The sequence below is a fragment of the Mauremys reevesii genome, linkage group 2, assembly GCF_016161935.1.
Source record: "Mauremys reevesii isolate NIE-2019 linkage group 2, ASM1616193v1, whole genome shotgun sequence".
Taxonomy (NCBI): Eukaryota; Metazoa; Chordata; order Testudines; family Geoemydidae; genus Mauremys; species Mauremys reevesii.
The window spans coordinates 127,242,461-127,258,528 of record NC_052624.1 but is presented as its reverse complement, the minus strand read 5'-3'; the positions used below and the strand labels follow the sequence as shown (position 1 = coordinate 127,258,528).

At 44.9% G+C, this 16,068-nt stretch overlaps 1 protein-coding gene across 7 annotated transcripts in view; it reads right to left on the bottom strand.

Annotated features, from left to right (window-relative positions):
* Window positions 1-13,503: 13,503 nt before the first annotated feature.
* Window positions 13,504-16,068, bottom strand: part of MTRR (5-methyltetrahydrofolate-homocysteine methyltransferase reductase) — a 132,144-nt gene continuing 129,579 nt past the window's right edge. For all 7 annotated transcript variants that reach the window (XM_039523234.1, XM_039523237.1, XM_039523239.1 and 4 more), the window contains 3 exons: window positions 15,455-15,547; window positions 15,182-15,364; window positions 13,504-13,780 (listed from right to left, as the gene is read on the bottom strand). In XM_039523234.1, coding sequence (XP_039379168.1) covers window positions 13,636-13,780; window positions 15,182-15,364; window positions 15,455-15,547 — 421 coding nt within the window. In that variant the 3' untranslated portion in view covers window positions 13,504-13,635. The remainder of the gene's footprint in view (window positions 13,781-15,181; window positions 15,365-15,454; window positions 15,548-16,068) is intronic.

The following is a 16,068-nucleotide window of genomic DNA, read 5'->3' as shown; positions in this document are numbered from 1 at the left end:
TTCCATGCAAAGGGAATGTGAGCGTGCTCCCCCTTGTCTGTTGATGTAGTACATACATGCTATGTTGTCTGTTAAGACCCAAATAGATTTGTTCCTTATGAGGGGAAGAAAGTGAAGGCACGCTCGTCTCAGAGCTCTGAGCAATAAGAGATTTATGTGTAGGTGCGTCTCTGATGCAGACCACTGGCCTTGTGCCCTGTGTCCCCCTAAATGTGCTCCCCAACTGATTAGGGAAGCGTCCATGGTGAGCATGAGTGCTGGGGATCATTGCTGGAAGGAAACCCTAGTGCAGAGGTTCTCTGGTCTTGTCCACCACTGTAGGGAAGCTAGAATGTTGGGAGGAGGAGTTAACAGCATCCCTAAGGTGTGTCTGTTGGGTTTGAAATTGGAAGTGAGCCAGCCCTGAAGACATCTCATGTGCAGCCTGGCGTACTGGACTATGAAGATGGTGGCTGCCATGTGACCAAGGAGCTGTAGGCAGAGTCTTGCCTGTCTCCTTGGACAAATGGAGAGCGTGCATATGAGCTGCGTGATAGCGAGGAATCTGTGATATGGGAGCAAGGCTCTGCTCTGGATTGAGTTGAGATGAGCTCCAATGAACTCAATCTGTTGTGTAGGTGTCAGGGTGGATTTTTGGGCGTTTATTTGGAGGCCTAGGCTGTGAAAGAGGGCAATAGTGAAAGAGTAGCTTGGAGTGTCTCGCCATAGGAGTTGCCCTTGATGAGGCAATCGTCCAGGCAGGGGAACAGCGTGACCCCGTGTTTGTGGAGGTGAGCCACGACCACAGCTAGAGTTTTGGAAAAGACTCTCGGCGCTGTGGAGAGGCCGAAAGGAAGAACTCTGTATTGGAAATGGTCGTGACTGATTGTGAAGCGTAGAAAGCGTCTGTGAGCTGGATGAATTGATATATGAAAATAGGCATACTGTAGGTCGAGGGCTGTAAACCAGTCCCCTTGATCCAGTGCAGGAATTAATGTGCCCAGTGTGACCATTTTGAATTTTTGTATCCTCGCGAATTTGTTCAGTTGGCGTAAGTCTAGGATAGGCCTCCATCCCCCCGTCTTTTTCTGGGTCAGGAAGTAATGGGAGTAGAAACCTTTCCCTCGATGTTGCATCGGCACAGGCTCCACTGTGCCTAGCTGTAGAAGGTGAGCCACTTCTGCGTGAAGCAGGTGCTCATGAGAGGGGTCCCTGAAGAGGGACGGGGAAGGGGAGGAGGATAGGATATGAATGGGATAGAGTAACTGGACTGAACTATCTCGAGGACTCAGCAGTCCTGTGTAATTTGCTGAAAGGCATGTTGGAAACTCTGGAGGCGGTGGCCAAATGGGCAAGTAGGCTGTGGAATCAAGGGGTGGGCGCACAGACCCTGGACCAACCTTTTAAAATTGTTGTTTATTCCCAGATGGATGGGAAGTGGTTGCTTGAGCTTGATTTTGTCTGTGCTTAGGGGGTCTAGCGCGATTCCTATTTATGTGGTAAGGTTTGGGTTGAGGCCGATAATATTGTTGTGTACATGGTTCTTTGGTAGGGTTGGTATCGTTCACCCCTGGGAAGAGATGGGTGAATGCCCAGGGTGCGCAGTGTCGCTCTAGAATCTTTCATTGTATGAAGTAGTTCATCAGTTTTTTTAGAAAACAGTTTCTCTTTATCAAAGGGGAGGTCCTCCACTTTGTTCTGCAGGTCTTTAGGGATGCCAGATGCAGAAAGCCATGAAGATCTGCGCATAACCACAGCCGGTGCAGTCATACGGGCTGCTGTGTCTGCCGTGTTTAAAGAGGCTTGTAGGGCTGTTCTGGAAATCAATTGGCCCTCACTCAGAATTGATTTAAAGTCCGCTCTCCTGTCCTCTGGAATGTAAGAGGTGAATTAAAAAGTTTATTGTAGTTATCAAAGTCGTGCCTGGCAAGGAGTGCAAGGTAGTTTGCAATCCAGAATTGTAGAGTGGAAGATGTGTAAACCTTGCGACTCAAGACGTCAAGGCGTTTAAGGTCCTTGTCTTGCAGGGTGGACCGATATTGTGGCTGTTTCATTCTTTGTGCGACTGCATCGATAATGAAAGAGTTCGGTTGTGGGTGAGAAAATAGGAAGTCAGCGTCCTTAGCAGGAACATAGTATCTATGTTCAGCTTTCCTGCAGGTTGGTAATAAAGAAGCTGGAGTTTGCCAGAGAGTGTCAGCTGGTTCCAAGAGTGCCTCATTTATAGGGAGCGTGATCTTTGAGGGCACAGAGGGTTGAAGGGTTCTGAGGAGTTTATGTTGTGTCTCTTGAATCTCTTCTAAGGGTATGTTCTGACTGAGTGGTAGAAAGGACGTGGCCAAGGGTAGCACTGAGGCCAAGGCGTAGGGTAGGAAAACCCAGGTGCTGCCCATGGAGGGGTGAAGTAGGGAAACTGAGGCAGGTGGCTGCGGACCTTAGCCTGAGGTGGAAAAGGCTCCAGTGGGGGAGAAGAGGGAGGTGCGGAGAACTCTGCTTGCTGTTGTAGATCAGGTTCCTCTCAGTGAAGGTAGCCAGTTCAGGTGGTGAGAGCGGCTGTTCGAAGAGTAAGCCCTGTGTATCGAGGAGTGGAGAGTTAGTCTCAGGTGGCACTGAGAGGTCGCTTTGAGTGAAGAATTGTTGCTCCTGCTCCCTGGGCTGTGCTGAGCCTGGACTGTGCTCTGTCATGTTAAGAAGCGAAAGTGAAAGTGTGAGCGATGCAGTGGGTCGGTTGGAGGTGCCCTGCAGGGGGTCTGCTGCTGGTGTGGGAGTGGAAGGCAGGCTTGGTGCCGACGTTCTTCCCGGCACCAGGGCAGAGCACACGGTTGGCACCACGGCTGTTTTTAGCCCTGAGGCTTGCGGTGCCGACATCCTTGCTGGCACCGGGACAGAGTGTGCAGCCGGCTTCACAGCTATTTTTAGTGCTGAGGCGCTTGGTGCCGCGGAATCCTTCTGTGTCCGTGAGGTAGAATTTCTGCCTCTACGGTCTGTGGGAGCCGTAGTTGAGGTGTGATCCGGAGCTGAGGCGCCTGCCTTTGGCGCTGTCAGCACAGAGGGTAGGGATCTCGCAGGAGACCCCTTACCCTTGTTAAAGTCTCTCCTATGAGACTGCTCTGCTTCTTGCCTCCGCTCCAGGGAGGGTGAAGCAATGCTCCCCACAGGTTCAGATCTGGCTGGGGAGGATGTGGGAGCGGGTTTAACTTTCCCCATCTCCGAAAGCGACTGCAGGGATTTTTCCATGAGAAGCATTTTAAGCCGCAGGTCCCTGTTGCGCCGAGCCCTTGACTTGAGGCTCATACAGTGGAGGCACTTTGCAGGGATGTGGGCTTCCCCGAGGCACTTCACACAATGTGAGTGCCCATCCCACCTTGGCATGGAGTCCTGACAGAAAACACACCTCTTGAATCCTGAAGCCCCTGGCATTGTGAATTAGAAATGGCAGGGGAGAGTGTCTCAGTGAGAGACAAGCCTGAAGTGATTTTTTTTTTAAACTAAGTCACTATATAACTACACTAAAGGAAGGGAAACTGGGATGTAACTAATAATTATTTCTATATTCTTTGTTACTTTGTTCCTACAGAGACCAGGGAAGAGAAGCAGCACTGCCCCGATTCCCATCTTCAGCCGGGGATGGTTGAGAAGGAACTGAGGGGGGTGAGGGACGCAGGCGCTCAGGAAGATTCCAACGAGGCGGGAGATACCATCTGAGTGCCTGCGTCCTGACCAGGCACTGCTACCGAAAATCTCCGATCAACGGTGCTGGGACGCACCAACACCTAGAGTGGAGCACTCACAGGGACAGCACTCGAAGAAGAACCATGTTGACTGTTACTTATCACCTTATTATCTTCTAGGTGTTTGCAAATTGATTGCTTAATTATTTGCTCCATTATCTTTCTGGGTACTGAAGTTAAGTTGACTGGTGTGGTTATCCTTATTTCCCCTGTTATAGATGTGCACTATATCTGTCATTTCCAGTCTTTGGAATCTCTTGTGTCTTCCATGAATTTTCAAAGATAACTGCTAATGGCTTAGATATCGTCTCAGTCAACTCCTTGAGTATTCTAGGATGTATTTCATCAAGCTCTGGTGACTTCAAGACATGGCTAGCTCAGTGGTTTGAGCATTAGCTTGCTAAACCCAGGGTTGTGAGTTCAATCCTTAAGAAGGCAATTTGGGGATTAGTCCTGCTTTGAGCAGGGGGTTGGACTAGATGATCTCTTGAGGTCCCTTCCAACCCTAATAATCTATGGTTCTAACTTATCTAAGTAATTTTTAACTTGTTCTTTCCCTATTTTAGCCTTTGATGCTACTTCATTTTCACTGGCATTCACTATGTTAGATGTCCAATTACTAACCTTTTTGGTGAAAACAAACAAAAAAGTCAGTTAGCACTTCTTCCATTTCCACATTTTCTAATAAGCTGGTGTTAAGGGAGAGCTATCACTAAACTTCTGTGGAAACGATGAACATAAAACCTAAACAAAAAAGAGTTAAACCTAAAGTTTCACTTTAAAAAAAATAACAGAAACAAACAGTGGAAATACAGAGTTAAGGGTGTTTGGTTTATTTTAACTCTGTCCCCATGCTGGCATGCTTAGAACCACCGGAAACTAAAACTACCTTATCCTCCAAGGACACAGATTCATTTAATCAGTTACCTTTTACTAAGCTTCCTTATCTCTGATCTTAAAATGAGTGTAAGTAGTTACCACCAGCCCTTAACTACAAGAGACAGGGGAGAGTACATGGCACTCAGCCTCTTGCTCCCGGGATCAGCCTTCAGATTTACTGGACTGTGACGTCAGCTTTGTTTTGAGACCTGCATTTTTTCCTCTGGACTGTGATCCTACCATCCCATTTGACCTATTCACCTCTCATCAGCTTGGTTTCATTCATACCGTGCTCATACTCACTTCTGCCACCATTCTACTCACCCTGTTCTCTTTCCTTTCCCCCTTTACATGATCTCCATTCTCTTTTCCTTACTGCTTCCCCCTTCAACATCCATTTGATCTCTCCCATACATTCATCACCCCCATCCTCTTCCAGTAGCCCACAGAACCAGAACACCCCTCTCCCAAAAAAACCACCAAATAATTTCAGCTCTTAACATGGCTTACAATCAATTCAAGCTGACTAAACATAGATGAGATGGCCAGTGTGAACAACCAGTGTCCCCCACAAAAGGCCAACAATATATAACAGAGTAGAAAATCAACATTAACACCATCAGAGGGTTGTTGGTTTTGTTCTTTTCTTCTTTTTCTTTTGTAGAAAATGGTTATACACCTTACCTGTGATTTTAAAAATACTGGCACTTGTCTGCTATCAGGAGCTGCAGCAGTAGCTTTAGTCACTCTATGCTACCCAAGGATTCTAACACACTGACAGAATCCTCAAGGGGCTGGATTCACTAGCTTTCCAATTGCTGTAAATTGCTGGAGCAGTGCAACACAGAAACCACAGTCAGGCCCATTGGAAGGAGACCATATGGCCCTTTAAAAAAAACTTTATTAATTAAAGCTACTAGTAGTGTTACTAGACTATCATTACTTCTGCATCATCATATGATATAAAATGAATGGTAAGTGGTCTGAAAAAGGAAATGCAATTAGCAGTTTCTTAAAATCAGTGTTTCAAACTTTTCCTGGTATTTCTAAGACAACTCTTCACTGACACAGAAAATAGTTAACCCTATCCGCTGAATGTGCTTCTTTGGATTTCCAGATCTCAGTGATGTTTCCAACCAAATGTTAATTGATAAAAGATGATTAGCCATACATCTTTTTTTGATTATGATAACGCTAAAACCTTTTTGTCTCAGGTAAATAAAGACAAGTATGTGAAGGTGAATGCCTAGTCTAATATGCTGATATTCATGATACCCTAGTGATTGCAGTATAACAATAATAAATTATACGTCTCTTGCTTTATTTTACTTTTGTGTGTGTGTTTCATTTTACATGCTGAATGCCAAATTGCATTGTATTGATAGTTTAATAGTTTTTATTACATCTCTCTCTCTCTCTCTATATATATATATATACATATAAAAAACAAACAAACAAAAAACTATTAAACTATCTCCATCATGTCCTCTTTGTGGAACATTATAACCTTTTTCTATAAGGCTTGTTTTGTGAAATTTTAGTTGAGCTTTTCTATTGATCTTTTATATAATTGCTACTTAGCAAGTATGTCAAAGCTTTAATAAAATTTAATTGTAATTAGAGTTAATTTCAGTTTCTTTTTTAAAAACTGGGATTTTATTCTGATTATCACATTTTCCCCCAACTGCTCCCCCTGCCTATGCTGAATTCATAATGACAAACATTATAAAACAAGAACCAGAATACAAAATGCTGCTTTATGTGTGGGACAGAATAAAAATGGAATTTTCCCAAACAAGAATACCTGAGCGATGCCACAACTGAGAAATATTTCTTCCTCTTTGTCTCTTCCTCTAAGGGTCTAAGCTTGGGGAGAAAGATGGGAAGGAACCAAAAGAAATGGGGATTTAGGAGTCATGAGTTAAGATAAGAGGGAGCAAAGGGAGTGGTGAGTTGAAGAAAGGTAAAAGTAATGACAGTTGAAGTGAGGAAGAAAAGAGCTTTTTGTCCTTCGAGCAGCCCTGTTAGGCAGAGAATGGATTTTTCTACCTGAATTTGAAAAATTTTATTTTGGTGGTAGTAATCCAGATTTCTGTATGAGGAAGAAAAAGATTTAAGGCTGTAAAATGAGTTTCAAATTACCATATAAACTTGTTCATTAGCCCATTCATTTATAAGCTGACCCCCCAAGATGGTTAGGTAAAAATAGCAAAAACTGTATGACCCTTTCATAAGCTGACCCTGTATTTCAGGGGTTGGCAAACTTTGGCTTCTGGCCTGTTAGGGTAAGCAGCTAGCGGGCTTAGATGTTTTGTTTAGCTGGAGCGTATACAGGCAGGGAGCCCCTCAGCTCCCAGTGTCTGCGGTGTGCCGTTCCCAGCCAATGCGAGCTGCGGGAAGTGGTGCAGCTGGAAACAGCAAACTGTAGACACTGGGAGCTGAGAGGCTCCGTGCCAGCAGACACTCCAAGTAAAGAAAACATTCTAACCCGCCAGCGGCTTACCTTAATCGGCTGGGAGCCACAGTTTTCTGACCCCTGCTATATTTTATAAGCTGGCATCACAAGAAACACTCAAAAGTTTTGCCAGAATTATTTTAATGTAATCTAATGAAAAACCTGTTATTGTTATAATCATGTTATATTGTTAAATCTAATGAAAAACCTGTTATTGTTATAATAATAAAAGACGGTTACTTTGTAACTGTTGTTCTTCGAGATGTGTTGCTCATATCCATTCCAATTAGGTGCGTGCGCGCTGCGTGCACATTCGTCGGAAGATTTTTACCCTAGCAACACTCGGTGGGTCGGCTGGGTTGCCCCCTGGAATGGTGCCGCTATAGCGCCGAATATATACCCCTGCCGACCCAACAGCCCTTCAGTTCCTTCTTGCCGGCTACTCCGACAGAGGGGAAGGAGGGCGGGTTTGGAATGGATATGAGCAACACATCTCGAAGAACAACAGTTACAAAGGTGAGTAACCGTCTTTTCTTCTTCGAGTGCTTGCTCATATCGATTCCAATTAGGCTTTGGCCCCGTTGGTGGTTTAGAGGGACCCTGATTTTCGTTCCCTTGGGGTCCTGACTGATACCTACGACCGCCTCGGCCACGCCTGCTGGCAAAGTCCTGTCTTTGTCTAGGCGCAGGGTAAGGGAGGTGAGGCTGGGGATGGAAAGGTCGGCGCTGAGTCACTGGCGTGTGCATGCCGAGAGAGCGCATAGTGACCCTGCTGTCCTTTAGGCTTTGCAGCCTAGGGTCAGTTTTTTCGGAGAACAGGCCTTTGCCATCGAAGGGCAAATCCTGTATAGTATGCTGCAGCTCCGGGGGAAGGCCCGACATCTGGAGCCATGAAATACGCCTCATGGCAACACCCGAGGCCAGAGTCCTGGCAGCAGAGTCAGCTGCATCCAATGAGCCCTGGAGGGAAGTTCTCGCCACTTTCTTCCCTTCTTCCATGAGGTCAGCAAACTCTTGACGGGGGTCCTGAGGAACCAACTCCGTACATTTGCCCACCGCCGCCCAGGTGTTGTAATTGTAGCGGCTAAGCAGGGCTTGCTGGTTTGCTACGCGGAGTTGCAGGGCCCCTGCTGAGTACACCTTACGGCCCAGTAAGTCCATTCGCCTAGCCTCCTTCGATTTAGGGGCTAGTGCCTGCTGGCCATGGCGTTCCCTCTCATTGATGGACTGGATGACAAGGGAGCAGGGGGGAGGATGTACATATAGGTACTCGTACCCCCTGGAGGGTACCATGTACTTGCGTTCGACTCCCCTGGCTGTGGGTGGGATAGAGGCTGGAGACTGCCAGATGGTATCCGCATTGGCCTGGATCGTCCGAATGAACGGTAGGACCACTCTAGTAGGGACGTCAGCCGACAGAATGTCTACGACTGGATCCTCTATCTCCGAGACTTCCTCCACTTGGAGGTTCATATTGAGTGCCACCCGTCTCAGGAGGTCCTGATGGGCCCTCAAGTCGATTGGAGGAGGGCCCAAGGAGGATGTTCCTGCCACCACCTCATCTGGGGAGGAGGAAGAAGAAAGGCCGGGGACAAGCGGGTCCTGTGTGGGCTCGTGCTCCTGGACGACCTCCTGTTCCGGTGGGATCTGGGAGTCCGGTGGCTGAACCGGGGCTTCCTCCATACCGGTCGGAGGGGGACGGCTAACTGTCGCCTCTGGCACCCGGTGCTCTGACGGAACAGAGTGAGATGGGATAACAGGTACACCTTGGGCCTGGTGGTACACTCAAGGTGTCCAGAATGACCACTGATGGGGGCCAGGGTCCTGGGCCTAGGGGTCCTGGAAGACTCTGGTGGGCACATCCGAATCACGGTCCTGCGCGTATGAACTGCCCACGTGGGACGACACTGATGCATGTCTGGATGGCCATGGAGGAGCTGAAAAGCCCTGGGCAGAGTCTCCCTCTCTAGCTGACGTCGCTCGACGCAGCACCGGGGATTGGTACTGGGAGGCATACTGGTACCGGGAGCGAGAACGGGACCTGCGACCGGAGCGGTGCCGGGAGGTCGACCGAGATCTCGAGGCTCGACGTCGGGAGTGGCTACGGGAGTCACGGTGCCTGGAGCGGTGCCGGGAGCTCGATCGGTGCCGAGTGTACCGGGCCAGCGAACGGGACGCTGACCGGTGCCGCGAGTACGACCGGTACTGAAATGGAGAACAGTGCTGGGACTGCGAGCGGTGTCGGGACCTGGATCGGTGACGGGACCGAGAACGTCTGCGGGACCGCGATCGTGAACGGTGCCGCTCTGCGGTGCCGACGGAGGGTGGTCTGATCAAGGCAGGCTTGCCCATCAACTGTATAACCTGCACCGGCGGTGCCGGAGGTTGAGGCAGCGCAGACTCCGTCATTGCAATCAACTCCCTCGCCGTGGAAAATGTATCTGGCGTGGAGGGAATAGTGAGCTCAACCACAGCTCGCACCGGGGAGCTTTCAGGCACCAGACTCGACGGCTCTTGCGTGGCCGGAATCGACGGTGCCGATATTGTCGGTGCCACGGCAGGTATTGGTGCCAGGCGGTCCAACTTAGTATAGCACTCGGGCTGCGGCGCAGGTGGCTCGGACGCAGCAGGAGTCTTGTGCCTCTTCGCCCTCGGGGAGAGGGATCGGTGCCGAGCGGATGATGGTGCCGGTGACGGCTGGTGCAGAGAGGCCTTGGCGGTACCGGCGCGATCCGGTGCCGAGGGAGCGCTTCTTGAAGACTGTCCAGCGCTCGGTGCCCAGGGCAGAGGAGTAAGACCTGCCTCCATCAGGAGCTGCTTGAGATGAAAGTCCCGCTCCTTTTTTGTTCTCGGCTTAAAGGCCTTACAAATGCAGCACTTATCTGTTAGGTGAGATTCCCCGAGGCACTTAAGACAGGAGTCGTGGGGATCTCTTGTCGGCATCGGCTTGTGGCAGGCCGAGCCTGGTTTGAAACCCGGTGAACCGGGCATAGGCCCCGGCACTGGGTGCGGGGAAGGGGATAATCCCCGAACCCCTCTGAACTATATACACTAACTATACTACAAATGAATAAAGTTAACTACAACTATATAAATCTGAACTATATACACAAGAATTAACGAGAGAACTATGAGTAGCTAGGGAAGTGGAGGTCAGCTAAGCCACGCTCCACTGTTCCAATGACTGACACGGGCAGTAAGAAGGAACTGAAGGGCCATTGGGTTGGCAGGGGTATATATTCGGCGCTATAGCGGCGCCACTCCAGGGGGCGACCCAGCCAATCCACCGAGTGTTGCTAGGGTAAAAATCTTCCGACGAACGTGCACGCGGTGTGCACACACCTAATTGGAATCGATATGAGCAAGCACTCGAAGAACTGAACAAATATGTATTCACCTTCAAAATTACAGTCGATATTTAAAATCAGTTCATGGATATTTAAAACAAGTAACTTAGAACAATATGAGACTTTAAAAAGTCTTAAAATCCTTCAAAGTCTGAATCAGTCTCTGATTCACCAAACAGTTCATTAAACTTGGCTTCAGTCACAGCTGCACCTGCATTGTGATCGTAGATGTCGGCAGTGTTGTCTTCAGGCTCAGATTCCTTCTCATCATCAGCCTCTGTTGTGTCATCATCAAATATGGCATCATCTTCTGACCCGTCGAGTGCATTGTTGATACAGCATTTCCTATATGATTTTTCTATCATTTCTGAGGGAATGGACACCCACGCGTCCTTGACCCACTGGGCGACCAGATTGATTTCGGGCTTCATAAGATTCCCACTTTTTGTCAACTTCACCATGCCTGAGCACATCCATTGAAACCACATTTTGCATAGCCTGTTTTTAAAGGGTTTGTTCAGGCAAACATCAAGCAGTTGTAGAACTGAAGTTAAACCTCCAGGTATTATAGCCAAAGTAGTTTTCATATTTTTGTCCACATTTTTCACCTCATGTGTCTTGTGTGCCCTGAACATGTCCCAAACGAACATAGCGGGTTTCTTGAAATGTGCTCCTGGTCTCTTTTTCCAGCCATTCAATAGTCCCACTTTCATCCATCCATCCCTTTTCGTGGGCACGTTTGATGACACCAGCAGGAAATTTCATGTTTTTAGGCAAGGTTTTTCTTTTAAAAATAACAGGAGGGAGCTTTGATCTATTTGCCAAACACCATAAAACTACAATAAAATGGATTTTTTCATGGCCAGTGGTTTTAATTAAAACTGTTTTTTCACCAACACCGGTTACTGTTCTGTTGCTCGGGAGATTGAATGTAATTGGTGTTTCATCCATATTTCCTATTTGTGACAGTTCAAATGCATATTCCTTCAATATTTTATGATAAACCTTTGGAAAGATTTGATTTTTAGTTCCAGATCTCTCGGCAGCTTTTGCGCTATCTTTGTTCGCTGATGAAGACAGAGACCATGACGGTTCATGAAGCGAGTACACCAACCTGCTGATGCAACAAACATTGACGGCTTTACTGACTTGTACTTGTCATCTTTCTACATTTGCAGAGCATGCAGACGAATTCCAGTTCTAGTGACAATATACCCATTTTGTTGAGATTCAACACCCCAATTATTGAGATCTTTCTCTAGCTCAGGAAATGAAGTGCACGTTGTTGGACATTTTTTCTTGCTTCTTGGCATGTCTTTTAGTGTTTTATTTTTTCGCCATTCTCTTACTTGCTTCTCATTGATACAGAATTCACGAGCAGCGGCGCAATTATTATTTGCTTCTGCACATTCAACAACTTTAAGTTTGAACGCTGCATGATAAGCAGACCTTTTTCTTTTGATTTCACTGTTGTTCATTTTAAATACTAGTATGAAAATAGATTATTATTATTGTAGTTATAGATTTTGTAGGACTTTACATAGGAATGTCACCTGCTTTATCACTGTCAAATTATTATTGTTCTTTGTTTATTTAAAAAGCAGCCCTATAGATTGGCATATCTGTGGGGATAACAGGCTATTTCAATTTTATTAGCGATTCCATCAATTCTGCACATTATATTTTCATATTGGCTCAAGACTTATGAGGTCCATTGGTAGAAATGCATGAAGAGATCAAATTACACAGTAGCGGACTGACACCAGTGCTATAGTACTATCGTTCACTGTATTTTTCTAATGGCTTGTAAGGCATAGCATTTTGTGAAATGTGGGTCAAATGTCATGCAGATCTGAAGCACTGCTCTTTTAGTATTCCTTTCAAGACAATCTAGTCCACTAAACAAAGCCTTTGCAACTTCAAAAGGCTGCAGTATTGACATCAATAAATGGGTCTGCAAACTTTGGCTCCCACCTGTCAGGGTAAGCCGCTGGTGGGATGTTTTGTTTACTTGGAGTGTCTTCAGGCATGGATCCATGCCTGCAGATGCTCCAGGTAAACAAAATGACAATGTATTAGATATTCAAATCAATGATTCCACAGAGTTTAAAATCATCAAATTTTGGTGTAGACCCATTTATAAGCTGACTCCCGCTCTTTGATATGTCACTTTTTTACCAAAAATATTCGGCTTATGAACGAGTATATATGGTATCTGTTTTCAGAAAATAATAATAATAATAATTTGGTATTCCTATCTCAGCTTGTAATAATTATACCCAACAAAATTTAGCACAAATGGCAGATTTTTTCAGGAAAGGCCTAGAATTAAACCAACAGGGTTTAAAGGCATGCATTAAAGATACTTTGCATGAGTTAGTTGGGAAAACCTACTCAATATCAACTAGTGTTATACAAGTATTGTTAGCCCATCACTGCATCACAGAATATTAGGGTTGAAAGGGACCTCAGAAGGTCATCTAGTCCAACTCCCTGCTCAAAGCAGGACCAAACCCCAGATTTTTACCCCAGTTCCCCCAAATGGTCCCCTCAAGGATTGAACTCACAACCCTGGGTTTAGCAGGCCAGTGCTCAAACCACTGAGCTATCCCTCCTCCCATCTTTTCTATACATATGAATATTCATAGAAAAGCTTGGAGGTGGAGGGAATTATTGTGCCCAGAAATCCTTGACAATATTTTAAATATTTATTCCTGTTTGCAACTTGTATCATATGTTATAAGGCAATGAAGAAAAATTCCCTTAAAAAACTTTCACGTAATACGTTCAACTAAATCTTGGCAATAAGATGTACATGATAAACAGTACAACTAAATAAGTAACATTATGTGTACTGTATATGATAATTTATATAATATTGTATACTATACAAATGTAGAAGTTTATTTTCAAAGTATACCATTATTAAATTGGAGGAATGGAACTCCATGAGAATCTGCTTGGTAATACTGCTACAAAGTGATGATTCAGAGGTTCCATTTTGTTGTTGTTGTTGCTGTAAAGGCTTTAAATGCCATTCAAAAGATCAGTAGGAATTATCAAGAATTAAATCACTAGAGAATAGTAATTTAAAAAAAAATTATCAATTGGCTGCTTTTAAGAGAGAATTTACTTAAATTAAGTTGAAATAACAGTAATCCAAAGAATCAGCAGTCTTCATACAGTATATACGGTAAAAATTGTCTAACAATCTTTGTTTTGCAAAGGCACAGAGGCCACGCATTTAGGTCCAGACATCCTGGAGATAGCGTTTTTCTTGTCGTAATGTAGCCAGGATTTTCATTGCTTCCAATTTGTCGACTCCAGCATCAGTGCTTAAAATGTCCACTAAAGTATCATTCACATCTTTAGCCATGTGCTTTGCATCTCTAGAAAAGACAGAGGGAAAAAAAAGTACTTATTAGCCGATTTCTCCTTTCACCAACAGCCACAGATACAGGATGTTTTTGGAAACAAGCAATAATTTTTAAAATAAAGAAATGCAGAATTTATGTTGACTTGTACCATAGACACTGATTGTTCATGTACTTGGGAGTGGTGGCAACAGTAATACCTCAGACAGCTAAGACCTGAAGCTTTCAATACACTCAAATGTATGTGGAGCAGAGACTCAGATCCACATTTAAACTGGAAGAAAATAATTGCATTCTGCTGGATGGAATTAGACTTGATCAAGTGTTTGTGGTTTTGCTGTCCTCTCGTTGCACAGATACAGAAAGAATAAAAGCCCTAATGCTACTCACCACTTAGTAGTAGTAGTAGTAGCAGCACAAGAAGCAGACTTCTGTTTTTGGAGGAGAAGCTACTGAGTTCTGGGCCCAATGCCATGTGTTCAAATAACTGTCTGTTTGTAAGTAATCAGGGATGCATTACAAACCTAGATGCTCCTAAAAATCCTGCACCTGCAAGTATGTTAGATCTCCATACATAAAAACTCACACCATAAGGATGTTATTGCTACAGAAAACATTCCATAAAGTCCCACAAGGGCAGGAAAAGAGGGCTAATGGAATTCTCCAAGGGAAGATATCCTGGGGAGCAGTCTGCTTCACCTTACCTCCAAACCTACAGAGTGCCAGCTGAAGGGCTATCATCACATACACATATGTAATATACTATGGAGGTATATCTTCCACCTTCACAAGAGTGAGACCGTTTGCTTGTAGCCTGTCCTACTTTAACTGGATAACACTATATGAACAAGAAACATTTCTGAAACATTATATGGTGAGAACAAGCAATGGAGTAGTGGAATGCCTGGCCATAACCTAAGAAAAAGATTAAGCTGTACAGGTGGATGATTAACATTATACCATAAAGTTAACATGCTAAAAAACAGGAATATTTCAGTACAGTAGAACCTCAGAGTTACAAACACTAGAGTTACAGACTGATCAGTCAACCACAGACCTCATTTGGAATCGGAAGTACACAATCAGGCAGCAGCAGAGACAAGGCTAAAAAAGTACACTACTGTGTTAAACGTAAACTACTAAAAAAAGTAAGGGAAAGCAGCATTTTTCTTCTTCATAGTAAAGTTTCAAAGGTGTATTAAGGCAATGTTCAGTTATAAACTTTTGAAAGAACAACCATAAAGTTTTGTTCAGAATTATGAACAACCTCCACTCCCAAGCTCTTGGTAACTCTGAGGTTCTACTGTATTGTAAATGCCAGTCATTTACTTGATGCTGCTGCAAGTCTTTAAAATGTCTTCAACAATTTCAATTAAATGCTCCCTCTATTAGGCATTCAAACTCCAGTCTACTCACCCACATACATAGAAACAACCTCTCTCCTTCAGCAGGACTCTGGCAACTTCTTTAGCACAAAGTCGAATGTTGTCTTGCACATATTTAGTTGGGTTTTTTTCTGCTGCAGCTGGAGGGTCTCTTGAGAAACAAACCTTAAGATGAGTTAATGTGCCATTTTCAACAAAACTTCTGAGCTCATCTCTGAAGGACAATGCAAAACATTAGAAATCAGTATCCCAAGCATAAATACAAGGTGCAACACAGAGCTCCAATACTACCTACAGAACCTGCCTGAATAAGTAGTCTCTGTCCTGATGTCGGCAGCCAAAAAACAGCCATGTCTCTCCAAACTTCCAGTCCATATGCTCTTCTTGGAGTTTCTGTCTAAATGCACAAGGGAAAAAAGACACATGTACACATAAATGTGTAAACCCAGTCTTTTATTCAGTCAGTACTGCAACTATTACACTAATGGATCATCTAAACTCTGAGGACCCGATTCTCATTTGCACTAAGGCCCCTTTACGTTGGCAAAACAGCATAAAGGGGACTTCACTGTAAAGCACTCAGCACTGACTTAACTCTGCTATCACTGAAATCAATGGGAGCTTTGCCACTAACTTCAAAGGGAGAGCAGTGAGGCCAACACTAAGCCCTTCTGAAAATCCTTCCCTACAATCCTGAATAATGAAAGTGAAGGCTATCATCCTTAGTATCTTTCATTAGAAGCATTACACAAATATTTGGGGAGAAAAATCAGCTCAAGCCATTTTCAGCATACTGTATATCTATCATTTCCGACTTTATAGGAGTAATCTTGGCAATACTAAATCACGGGAGTTAGTTTTGCTGCTAGAAATAATACCAAAAATAGAGAACTCTTGGTTCTCTATCTGTGACTTTCT